The sequence below is a fragment of the Ranitomeya variabilis genome, chromosome 6 (assembly GCF_051348905.1).
Source record: "Ranitomeya variabilis isolate aRanVar5 chromosome 6, aRanVar5.hap1, whole genome shotgun sequence".
Classification (NCBI taxonomy): Eukaryota; Metazoa; Chordata; class Amphibia; order Anura; family Dendrobatidae; genus Ranitomeya; species Ranitomeya variabilis.
In genome coordinates, this window is record NC_135237.1 from 427,536,193 (window position 1) to 427,548,461 (window position 12,269).

The window sequence follows — 12,269 nt, forward strand, 5'->3', positions numbered from 1 at the left end:
AAAGCAATCCGAGCGCCAGAAAAAATGCATCAATATTTGCCAATGCCGGATCTCCTGGCGCTAGCGAGAAAGCCCAATCCTGAGGGTCGTCCCGTAAAAAAGAGATAACAATTTTAACTTGCTGAGCTGAATCTCCAGATGAACGGGGTCTCAGAGATAGAAACAATTTACAATTATTCCTGAAATTCCTAAACTTAAATCGGTCTCCAGAAAACAGTTCAGGAATAGGTATTTTAGGTTCAGACATTGGACTACTGGTAACAAAATCTTGTATGCCCTGCACACGAGCAGCAAGCTGGTCTACACTTGTAATCAAGGTCTGGACATTCATGTCTGCAGCAAGCACAAGCCACTCAGAGGTAAAGGGGAAGAAGAGAGGAAAAAAAAAAAAAAAAAACTCAGAATTTCCTTTCTTAATATCCCACTTCTGCAATGCATTAAACATTCAATGTTGGCCTGGCATACTGTTATGACCCCAATGGCAGGGGGTCTCAGAAATAATTACTAAGTCTGCAAACACAAAAAAACAGCTCATAGGGCAGTGGTAACTGAGCTGACCATATATCTAATCCTAGCACCACAAATAGCAGCAGCCGGGGAACGTGCCTACGTTGGTTCTAGACGTCTCGCGCCAGCCGGAGAACTAACTAACCCTAGAAGGGAAAAGAAAGACCTTTCTTGCCTCCAGAGAAAAGACCCCAAAAGTTGGATACAAGCCCCCAACAAATAATAACGGTGAGGTAAGAGGAAAAGACAAACGTAAGAATGAGCTAGGTATTTAGCAAAGAGAGGCCCACTAGCTAATAGCAGAATATAGTAAGATGACTTATATGGTCAGCAAAAACCCTATCAAAATATCCACGCTGGATATTCAAGAACCCCCGAACCGTCTAACGGCCCGGGGGGAGAACACCAGCCCCCTAGAGCTTCCAGCAAAGTCAGGAATCACAATTAGTACAAGCTGGACCAAAAATAAGAGCAAAGCAAATAACCAAAAAACAAAGAAGCAGGACTTAGCTTAATTATGCACGAACCAGGACCATCAGACAGGAGCAAACAGAAAGGATCTGATTACAACGATGCCAGGCACTGGACTAAGGATCCAGGAAGTTATATAGCAACACCCCTGGACTAACGACCCAGGTGGGTGCCAAACTGAGGAAAGACAATCCCAGAGTCATATCACTAGTAACCACAAGAGGGAGCCAAAAAGTCTAATTCACAACAATAGTCCAATCCTTATGGTCTTTGGCAAACTTCAGCCTGGCTCTCCCTTGCTTCTCATTGATGAAAGGCTTTTTTATAGCTTTACATGACTTGAGTCCTGCCTCTAGGAGACTGTTACAAACTGTTCTTGCTGAACTTCACCCCAGCTGCCATTTGCCATTCCTTTGGTAGGTCACTAGATGTCATCCTGCGGTTGCTGAGTGACATTCGAATAAGATGACGGTCATCCCGGTCAGTGAAGAGTTGTTTTCGCCCTCTGCCGGTCTGTAACTTTGTTTTCCCCAATGTCTGCTGCTTGACCTTGTTGTAATGGACTGCCGTTTTCGAAATTTTACGGATGGAGGCAACATGATGCTCACTGTGTCCCTCTGCTAGTAAAGCCAGAATTGAGCCCTTCTTTTCCTCACTCAAGACTTTTCTTTTCAACTCCTTTGGCATGGTTAAAAGTTATTTTTTCATTCCTATTACTTTTGGGATATTACTAGAAATTGTTTTGCCATCCAGCTTGTCCTATTGCAAGAGGATTGTGAACACCACATCAGTGTTTTTTATACTTTCCTTCATTAAATAAGAGTTGGTCAATGTGATCACCTAATCAGAAGCACATTAAGTAGAATGAGGTGTACTCTGGTTGGAATTCAACTGACACTGGAATGGAACGGCTGTCAGACATGTAAAGAGTCTGATTTTTATAAAACTGTGCAGTGGTCTCTTAATTTTTGCCAGAGCTGTGTATATATATATATATATATATATATATATATATATATATATATATATATACACTCACTGGCCACTTTATTAGGTACACCTGTCCAACTTCTTGTTAACACTTAATTTCTAATCAGCCAATCACATGGCGGCAACTCAGTGCATTTAGGCATGTAGACATGGTCAAGACAATCTCCTGCAGTTCAAACCGAGCATCAGTATGGGGAAGAAAGGTGATTTGAGTGCCTTTGAACGTGGCATGGTTGTTGGTGCCAGAAGGGCTGGTCTGAGTATTTCAGAAACTGCTGATCTACTGGGATTTTCACGCACAACCATCTCTAGGGTTTACAGAGAATGGTCTGAAAAAGAAAAAAAATCCAGTGAGCGGCAGTTCTGTGGGCGGAAATGCCTTGTTGATGCCAGAGGTCAGAGGAGAATGGGCAGACTGGTTCGAGCTGATAGAAAGGCAACAGTGACTCAAATCGCCACCCGTTACAACCAAGGTAGGCCTAAGAGCATCTCTGAACGCACAGTGCATCAAACTTTGAGGCAGATGGGCTACAGCAGCAGAAGACCACACCGGGTACCACTCCTTTCAGCTAAGAACAGGAAACTGAGGCTACAATTTGCACAAGCTCATCGAAATTGGACAGTAGAAGATTGGAAAAACGTTGCTTGGTCTGATGAGTCTCGATTTCTGCTGCGACATTCGGATGGTACGGTCAGAATTTGGCGTAAACAACATGAAATCTTTGGGATGTGGTGGAACGGGAGATTCGCATCAGGGATGTGCAGCCGACAAATCTGCGGCAACTGTGTGATGCCATCATGTCAATATGGACCAAAATCTCTGAGGAATGCTTCCAGCACCTTGTTGAATCTATGCCACGAAGAATTGAGGCAGTTCTGAAGGCAAAAGGGGTCCAACCCGTTACTAGCATGGTGTACCTAATAAAGTGGCCAGTGAGTGTATATATATATATATATATATATATATATATATATATATATATATATATATATATATACACACACACATATACTGTACATGTATATTACATGACACATATACACATATATATGTAATTGGGAAAAATATTTATAAAATGGTGAAAAAGAAGAAGATTATGTTAAACGTTTATATCAGGGAAAACACTTTACAATTTTACAGTGCACATTTTGTTTGTGTTTTATCAGCTATTAACATGATGCAGTTATACTAGAATAGAGAATAGAACAATACTTACAGCCATAGTGACAGCCAGAAATCGATCATAACTAATAAGAACAACATTAAAGGCTGACGCTGTGCACATCATATAGTCGGCGACCAGCCATAGCTTGCAGAGGAATTTTCCTAGCTTCCACTCACCATTGAACATATAAGGCACATACAATGGAATGCAAAATGCTCCTGTGAAAATATGCATACGGTATATTAATACTCACTAGTGATGGTGTTAGGAAAAGGCTCTGTTATCTTATCAGAGCCATAAGACAGAGCTACACTCTGAGGGACGGATCCAGGCATGACACTCTATAGCCATTCAATGTACTTGAGCACAATATAATAAATATATATATCACATGATATGCATGTTTTTACATTTGGGCCAATGTATTGGAAAACAGAAGACCCAGAGACAGCAATGTGCCCTTTTGAACCATTTTTCAAAGTGCTTTAGTGTCCGCTGAAGTTCATAGGCGTTGACAATATTCATTGCTATTCCAGGTCCTTGTCTGGAGATCCCATAATCAGTTCTGGAGTCTCAGACTCTTCCTGGGAACATCCACAAGCACATTTGCAGAAATGGGAATGAGAAGAGGAATCTACTTAACTTGACTAATCCCTGATATCTGGATCTTCTATACTGCACTATTGCATTATACACTTAAAGTCACAAAATCACTATTCCATCTGATGTACATTTGTAAGTTTGTAAAGTTTTTAATGACCACTCAGTGATCCAAAATCTGTCATCCTTTGTACCAATATCAACTAACTCATTCGCAGGTTCTACTCTGAGCCAGTTGTACTGCATGCATCCAAACATGTACTAACGTACTTTTACACTTGCTACAAACCATTTTGCAACAAAACATCTCACATGTAAAGCAAAAGTTCTGTACGAGGGCTAACACCGGATCTTCTAAAATAACAAGCTGATAGCAACTACATTCACAATAGGCTTTATTAAAATAGTGTAACTTTATTACTCAAAATACCTCTAGTCCTAAGTCCCAATTTATAAAATATACCTGCTTAAAATCCCCTTTTTTATCGGATTGCACTTGAACCAATGTTATTCACTGAGGCGGTGCAGATCTGCATATTTTTACTCAGCTGTATTCGGCATGCTGCAATTTCACTCTGAAATCAGTACAGTGCGGGAAAAAAAAAATCGCATGCCATAAGAACCATCAGTATGGCACCCGATTTTTACAGATACAGTACAATTCTGTAGCATAGGAAAATGTAAATGGTCCTGAAAAAGACTAACAGCTACTGAATTATACGGATTGCATACAGACATTGCATGGATGACATCTAAGAAAAAATCATCCCACTCTCCTGTATGAAAATGGGAAAAATGGGATCGATTTTTTATACGCTCGAGTGAGCGTGCCTTATATCTTCCTCTCCCTTTAGGGCGAACTTTTAAAGAGTTTTACACCAGATTCCTGGCATTAACTCTTGGATGACTCAAGGCCCAAGTGTGAACTGGAAGTCAATTTTACAATGTAAGCGTATGAAGTGTCAGAAAGATGCACTTTAGGCTTACATGGCAAAAACAACTTCCGGCTCGTACATAGGGCACAGTGTGATCCTGCAAGTCAGAATATCCATCACATGAACCAAAGAAGGACAAGAGTAGAGATGGAAACCAGGAAAGAGGCTGATCAGTGAGTACATTACTACAGTTACACTTCCCAACATATATAGAGTTATACAGGGAGAGACAGTGAAAAGTTTTGTGGTAGTGCTTATTTAAACAGATGGCAAAGAACAATGCCCTGACTCTGGTTTTTACACATTCCAGAAAACTGCAGAGGTCCTTAGCCAAAAACACAAGGGAGATTGGCTACCTGTCACTTTAATCTTTTCCCTGAGTGGCAAACATATAACAATGTCCTGAGACCCTGATGACCCAGGTTCATTATGCAGCATTTGGATTCATGTGGGTGGCCACACAGCTCTGGTGGAATATGTTCACAGTCACCCAGCAATCATACACTTAAAGACACATAAAAAAACATAAAATACAATGTGCTAGATCTCCGAGCACTGAAACTCACCCAAGCCACAGCTACTACAAAGGAGAGGGAATATAGACTACTTAAAGTAATGTATTCTCCATGTGGTTTTTGTTTCCCCTGTCCTGTGGAGCCTCTGCCTTGGTTAGATGAGAGCCAGTCAAATGGGGATCTCGTTGGGACCTCCAAAAACTATCAGAGTACCCGTCATTGTATTACGGCAGCCTTTTCCTTGTACGTAGGGAATGGATGCAACTGAATATAGCATCACTCACACACAAGATTCAAGTGTTAGTATAAGGGGTTCACCAAACTTGATTATGTTAACAAGCTTATTACAAAGGAGTCACATAGCTAATTTTAGAATGTGGACATGTAAAGAAATTAACTTTAAAGCAATACTATCATCAGAATATGACCTATTGTTAAAATCAGGTTTTTATTTTACGTTTCGTTTTTTTTATTTTGGCAAAAACAAAATTCATATCATAATCTTAGTTAAAAAAACAGCTGACCCTGCTCCCTCTCCCTTTACAATGATCTTTTCACAAACTAAGTAGTCTAAGCACTGTGGCTATACACATGTGCTGTTTCCTGAAACAACAGAAAGTTAGAGACTAAAAAATCTTCCAGTGGCCAATGTGAAAATTGCAAGATTTCTCTTTTACTATTTTAATGCAGATTGTGATATAGACTGTGCACCTTATCTACTCAGCTTTCCATGGGCAGATGTTAAACACAGTCAGGCACCAGTCCAACTATAGGGTGGTGAGATAGCTGAGATTGGTATTATGCTGATTGGGTATACCTTGTTGCAGTGGGATGGCTTTTACACTTTTTTGATTAAAAAAAATGACAACTTAATGCCCTATGTTTTTTTTAATCTTTATTAATAATGACTTAACTAGAGTCCGATGGTCCCTGGTGAAAGATTTTTACCAGGGGAACCACATCCTGGTAAACATATATGTCCTCCATCCTGATATATATGTTTCCCTTCCTGGCCCCATCCTGGTATATATACCTCCATCCTGGTATTACCCTGGTATGTATGTTCCTTATCATGGACCCCATCCTGGTATATATACCCCCATCCTGGTATATATGTCCCTTAACCTGGTATATATGTCCCTTATCATGGGCTCCATCCTAGTATATATAACTCCCATCCTGGTATATATGTCCCTTATGATGGACAACATACTGGTATTGCTATTATATATGTCCCCCATCCTGGTATATATACCCCCATCCTGGTATATATGTCCCTAAGGCTAGATTCACATTGCGTTAGGGCAATCCGTTTAGCGCTAGCGGATTGCGCTAACGCAATGTATTTGTAGGGGTCGCGTTTAGGGGTCGCGTTAATGTCCCCGCTCTCGCAGATCCCCGATCTGTGAGAGCGGGGAACGGACCTCGGGCGCGCCGCGGACGCTGCTTGCAGGCGCGCCACAAAAGAACGGCACATCGCTAGCGCGAGCCAAAAAAGGCACGCGCTAGCAATGCGCTTCAGGCAGAAACAACATTGCTGTCAATGGGTGCGCTATCGGACCCGTTGCACGGCGTTAATTGCGACATTTTCGCCGTGCAACGCTGTCCGTTAGCGATCACCCAATAACGCAATGTGAACCTAGCCTTACCCTGGTATATATGTCCCTTATCATGGGCCCCATCCTAGTACATATAACTCCCATCCTGGTATATATGTCCCTTATGATGGACAGCATTCTGGTATTCCTGGTATATATGTCCCCCATCATGGTATATATGTTCTCCGTTCTGCCACTGTTCTTTAATGTATAGAAAAATATAAACAATTATAATCACCTCCCATCCACTCCCACGCCGTGCTGCGACCTCTTCCGAAGCCAGCAGCGTGGAACACATAATGTCACTGACATCCAACCCCAGTCATGTGCACGCCCACATCAGCTTCCGGCGTCTCATTGGCCAGCAGCCTTTATTGCAGCACACAGACCCGGCGGGTCTCCTCAAACGCACATCCAGCTGAAGTTTTTACTGGCGTCGGCCCCCCCACACTCACGTGCCCGGTCATGGCCGCAACCTCTGCGACTGCAATCATTACGCCCCTGTGTGTTACTAAGATCATTTTCTGATGATAGCTTCAAGCTAATTGTTGTATCTGCTGTATTAACGGTGTCCATGTAGTCCCATGCAACCATGGTTCCAAATAGAACCCAATTAATTCTTGCACCTGTAAATATAGCATTGAATCTCAGCAACCTCTATTTTGGAGTCATGGCATTAAAATCAAGAGTCTGGGTGTCAAACCAGGAAAAGCTCTGCATTAATAAAAAGTAACATAAGTCGGTGAAAGAATATAAAATGGAGTAAAATGACAAAATAGTGATTACTCTACGTAATATGGTCATCAAATCACCCTAAAAAAATTGCAATTAAAAGTGATCACAGAGGCATATGTGCCCAATTGGTATCCATGAAACCATCAACGCCACACATGAAAAGCAAAGCACTCACACAATTCGGTTAATGAAAGCAATAAAAACATTAAGGCTCTTGGAAAATGGCGACAGAAATTAAAATATTTTTTGCACACTTCAGAATTTTTTTTTATCACTTAACTGAAAAAATCTACTAAGTTATTGCTGTAATTGTATGAACATGTAAAAACATGTTTCTATGTGATTTTTACCATGCAATGAATACTATAAAAACACAGTGGCAGAATTGCTTCTCCCCTCCTATTTCGTCCCGTTTGGAATTTTTGTCTTGTTATACACTGCATTGTATACCTGTATTTATTTATTTTACTCATTCATATAGCGCCATTAAAGGGAATCTGTCACCTACTTTTTTGCATATAAGCTGTGGCCACTGTCATTAGGGGCTTATCTACAGCGTTCTGTAATGCTGTAGATAAGCCCCCACTGTAACCTGAAAGATAAGAAAAACAAGTTATATTATACTCACCTTGGGGGGTGGTCCGGTCAGATGGGAGTCACAGGTCTGGGTCCGGTGCCTCCCATCTTCATGCGATGACGTCCTCTTCCTTGCTTCCTGTTGCGGCTCCTGCGCAGGTGTAATTCTCTGCCCTGTTGAGGGTAGAGCAAAGTACTGCAGTGCGCAGGCGCCGGGAGAGGTCCAAGAAGCCCAGCGCCTGCACACTGCAGTACTTTGCGCTGCCATCAACAGGGCAGATAAGTACACCTGCGCATGAGCCGCGACAGGAAGCAAGGAAGAGGACGTCATCGCATGAAGATGGGAGGCGCCCGACCCGGACCTGCGACGCACATTGGATCGGACGGCACCGGGACCGCCCCTGGGTGAGTATAATATAACTTGTTTTTCTTATCTTAATATCTTATATACGAAAAAGTAGGTGACAGATTCCCTTTAATTCCACAGCGCTTTACATTAGCACTGTCTTCATTGGGGCTCACAATATATATTCCCTATCAGTATGTCGGTGGAGTGTGGTAGGAAACCGGAGTACCCGGAGGAGACCCACGTAAACACGGGGAGAACATACAAACTCCTTTCAGATGTTGTCTTTGGTGGGATTTGAACCCAGGACCCCAGCCCTGCAAAACAACAATGCTAACCACTGAGCCATTGTGCTGCCCATTGTATACTAAATTTTATGGTGTAATTCAAAACTAAAATTCATCTTACGAAAAATAACCTCAACTGAGTAATAAAAACTCTAAGAAAAAGATATGGCTCTTAAAAGAAAAGGAGGAAAAAAAATAAAAGTGTAAACATGAAATTTGCTGCATAGCAAATGGTTAAAATAAGCGCAAAATGGTTAAAATGGTCTTAACATAGAAAACAAAAATGGATAGCCACCTACCAGACCTCACCAGTCTTTTTGTTATGTCGTGCCAGGGAGAAATCGTATGAACGCTGCTGCAAGTTAGCAGCCACTGACTGACTGTAGCAGTAGTAAGCAGCCAGAGCTGGAATAGAAAGCTATCAGACTGTCTCCAATTGGCTATTGTTTGAAATAAAAATAAGTAGTGAACAACCCATTTAATTTATGTGCACCAGTAATATTATTAAACTAAATGATTATCTCTTTTTTTTTTTTTTTTTTACTAACTGTATTAAGAGAACCTTTGGGCCATTTGGATTTAAAGGGAACCTGTCACCAGGTTTGGCCGATAAGAGATACAGCCACCACCTTTCAGGGCTGATATACAGCATTCTATAATGCTGTATATTTGCCACAAACTTGTAAGAGAAGAAAAATAACTTTTATTATACTCACCTGCGGGGCGGTCCGGTCCGATGGGCGTCGCTGGTCTTGGCCCGGCGCCTCCTTTCTTCTTGCAATCCCCGTCCTCCTGCTTGCTTCGTGTGAATGATGCATCCCTTCCTCATCCACACAGTCTCCTCGGCACAGTGCTCATGCGCAGGCGTACTTCTCTGCCCTGTCGAGGGCAGAGCAAAGCACTGCAGTGTGCATGCGCCGGGGCTTTTTGTCCTTTCCCGACACCTGCGCACTGCAGTACTTTGTTCTGCCCTCAACAGGGCAGATAAGTATGCCTGCGCATGAGCGCTGTGCCGAGGAGATGTGTCATCCACATGAAGCAAGCAGGAGGGTGGTATCGCAAGAAAATGGGAGATGCCAGACCAAGACCAGCAACGCCCATCGGACAGGACCGGACCGCCCCGCAGATGAGTATAATAAAAGTTATTTTTCTTCTCTTGCAGGTCAGGTTGGGGGCAGATATACAGAATTATAGGATGCTGTATATCAGCCCCGAAAGGTGATGGCCATAACTCATTTTGGCCAAAACTGGTGACAGGTTCCCTTTAACGCTTTTTCTTTGAGTTCACATTGGAACTGTAGATCCAAAGAGGAGAGTGACAAATTTAGTTCAGTGCTAAATGTGTATTATTTATGTATAAGTGTTGCTTCACCCTACGATGTCAGAATTTTCTGATCAGCAAGCAAGCTTTTGTTTGGAGAACCTTTCCTTAAATGTACATTTACAACACCCATACTGGTTTGTATAAAGTAGGTAAAGTAGGACACAGAACACAGATTGATGGTCCCAGTGCTATTGACAATGGACTTAAAACCGACACTAAGAGCAATAATTAATGGTGTGCATCACAGTACCACATACCAGAGAATGAACATGGTAGTGTTAAATAGCAGAGGTGCAATGTTCTCAGTTGAGTGGAGACCCTTAATCCCTGGGCAGCATAGCGGCTGTTACAGCTATAGATCTGCTACCGCCATAGTTCTGCTACAGCTATAGTTCTGCTAAAACTCTGGTTCCAGCCATGATATAATATAACAAAGAATATATATAAAACTCACCTATTAAAAAATCACAAATAGCTAAATTTAAAAGGAAGAAGTTACTGCTGCTCCGAAGCCGCTTGTCTTCTATAAAACATACAATGACAAGACTGTTGCCTGCAACAGTGATAAAAATTAAAAAAGAGATCAACATAATTATTACAATAGTTATGCCTTGTGCCATTTCATCAATCTTGACAGATGAGTTTGTAAAACTGATGCCAGTAAGATTTCCCGAAATGATTAAAATCGATTTCATCTTGAACTGAGAATATACGTACATAGTGATGCATGGAGGCATGAAGAACGGGATGTGTGCCTCAATGATCAATTTCCAATACTTCAACAAGCAACAATATATATACAGCAGAATATTCCTATGGGGAATCTCCATTGTAAGGACCCTGGGGCATCTAGCAGGTGCTTACAAGCCCTTTACACATGTATAAAATGATCTAAGTTTTCAAAATAAGTTCGTAGAATACTTTTTTTACTTTAGCTTTATGTGCACATTCATTACACTAATGTTATAATAAACTAAAAATAAAAAAATGCTTAGTGGATCTGTACTCCCAGAAGAGCAACCTCATTACATTCTATGTGAAACACATGGAAAATGTACAATCCCGAAAGAATTTTGATCTCCAAGGCAAATTTCCACTTTTTATAATTAAATGTTTATTATTGGGTTTTTCAATTATGCTATAAATTAAGATATAATTAATGTACTAAGGCTGAATTGTACATTTTCTGAATGTGTAGTTTATCCAACCAACAAATGAATAAAATCTCCTTAACATTATACAATTTTTATATCAGTGACAGAGAATGGTATTCAATATCTGATAATATGAAATAAAGTTTTGGGGCTAAACCTTTTAAAGTTACCTGATGGATTTATTAACGTATTCCAGAATCACTATACATAAAAGATACAGATAATATAATTACCATTTTTCTGATATAAAAGTATGGAATTCAACGTATAATGGATTTGTCACATGATAGGCACCAATAGAGCCCAATGAACCCATTTGACTAATAATAGGATCTGTTATTTTTGTTATGATGTCCATCATTTTACTATAAATAGCCTCATATTATGTTTTCCATCAATGTGAAGGAAACTGAAGGAGCCTCCAAAGCAAATTTGAAATAAACTTATAACGTAAAGAAATTTTAGTAGAATTTTATTAATATGGTAAATATATATTAATTTGCAAGCTAGGTGCATGGCCACATAATATACTTAAAGGAGATGTCCGATTAGAAGATATTGATTGCCTATATTTAAAATAGGCCATCAATATGAAATTGGTGGGATCTGACACCTAACACTCCGAACGATCAGTTTTCAACTAAAACATCAGTGTATGAAAGCAGCAGCAACACCAACATCAATTTATAATACAACACCATGAATATGGCCCTCACTTTCCCCCATTATAAAGTAGGAGCCCTATGCTTTCTCCATTATGACATTTGGTGAACACATTATTCCAATTATACAATATGACCTCCTCACTGTCCCCCCTTTTGAAATTTAACCTTTAACATAAGTCCTCCATATATGAACTAACATCAGTACATGAACACAGCATCAGAACCAACATCATTATATTAATACAACCAGTAACTACATCAGTAAATGAATATAACCTCAGAGCCATTATCGGTACATAAATACAGCCCCAGAACTATCTACAGTACATGAATACAGCACAAGAACTATCAATAGTGCATACATACAGCACCTGAACCATCATCAGCACATGAATACAGC

At 40.6% G+C, this 12,269-nt stretch overlaps 1 protein-coding gene across 1 annotated transcript in view; it reads right to left on the minus strand.

Annotated features, from left to right (window-relative positions):
- LOC143783299 (histamine H3 receptor-like) overlaps positions 1-10,769 on the minus strand; it is a 32,398-nt gene extending 21,629 nt beyond the window's left edge. Inside the window, exons 1-2 of the mRNA XM_077271705.1 lie at positions 10,505-10,769; positions 3,186-3,352 (exon numbers count right to left, since the gene is read on the minus strand). Coding sequence (XP_077127820.1) covers positions 3,186-3,352; positions 10,505-10,769 — 432 coding nt within the window. The remainder of the gene's footprint in view (positions 1-3,185; positions 3,353-10,504) is intronic.
- Between the last annotated feature and the right edge of the window lie 1,500 nt (positions 10,770-12,269).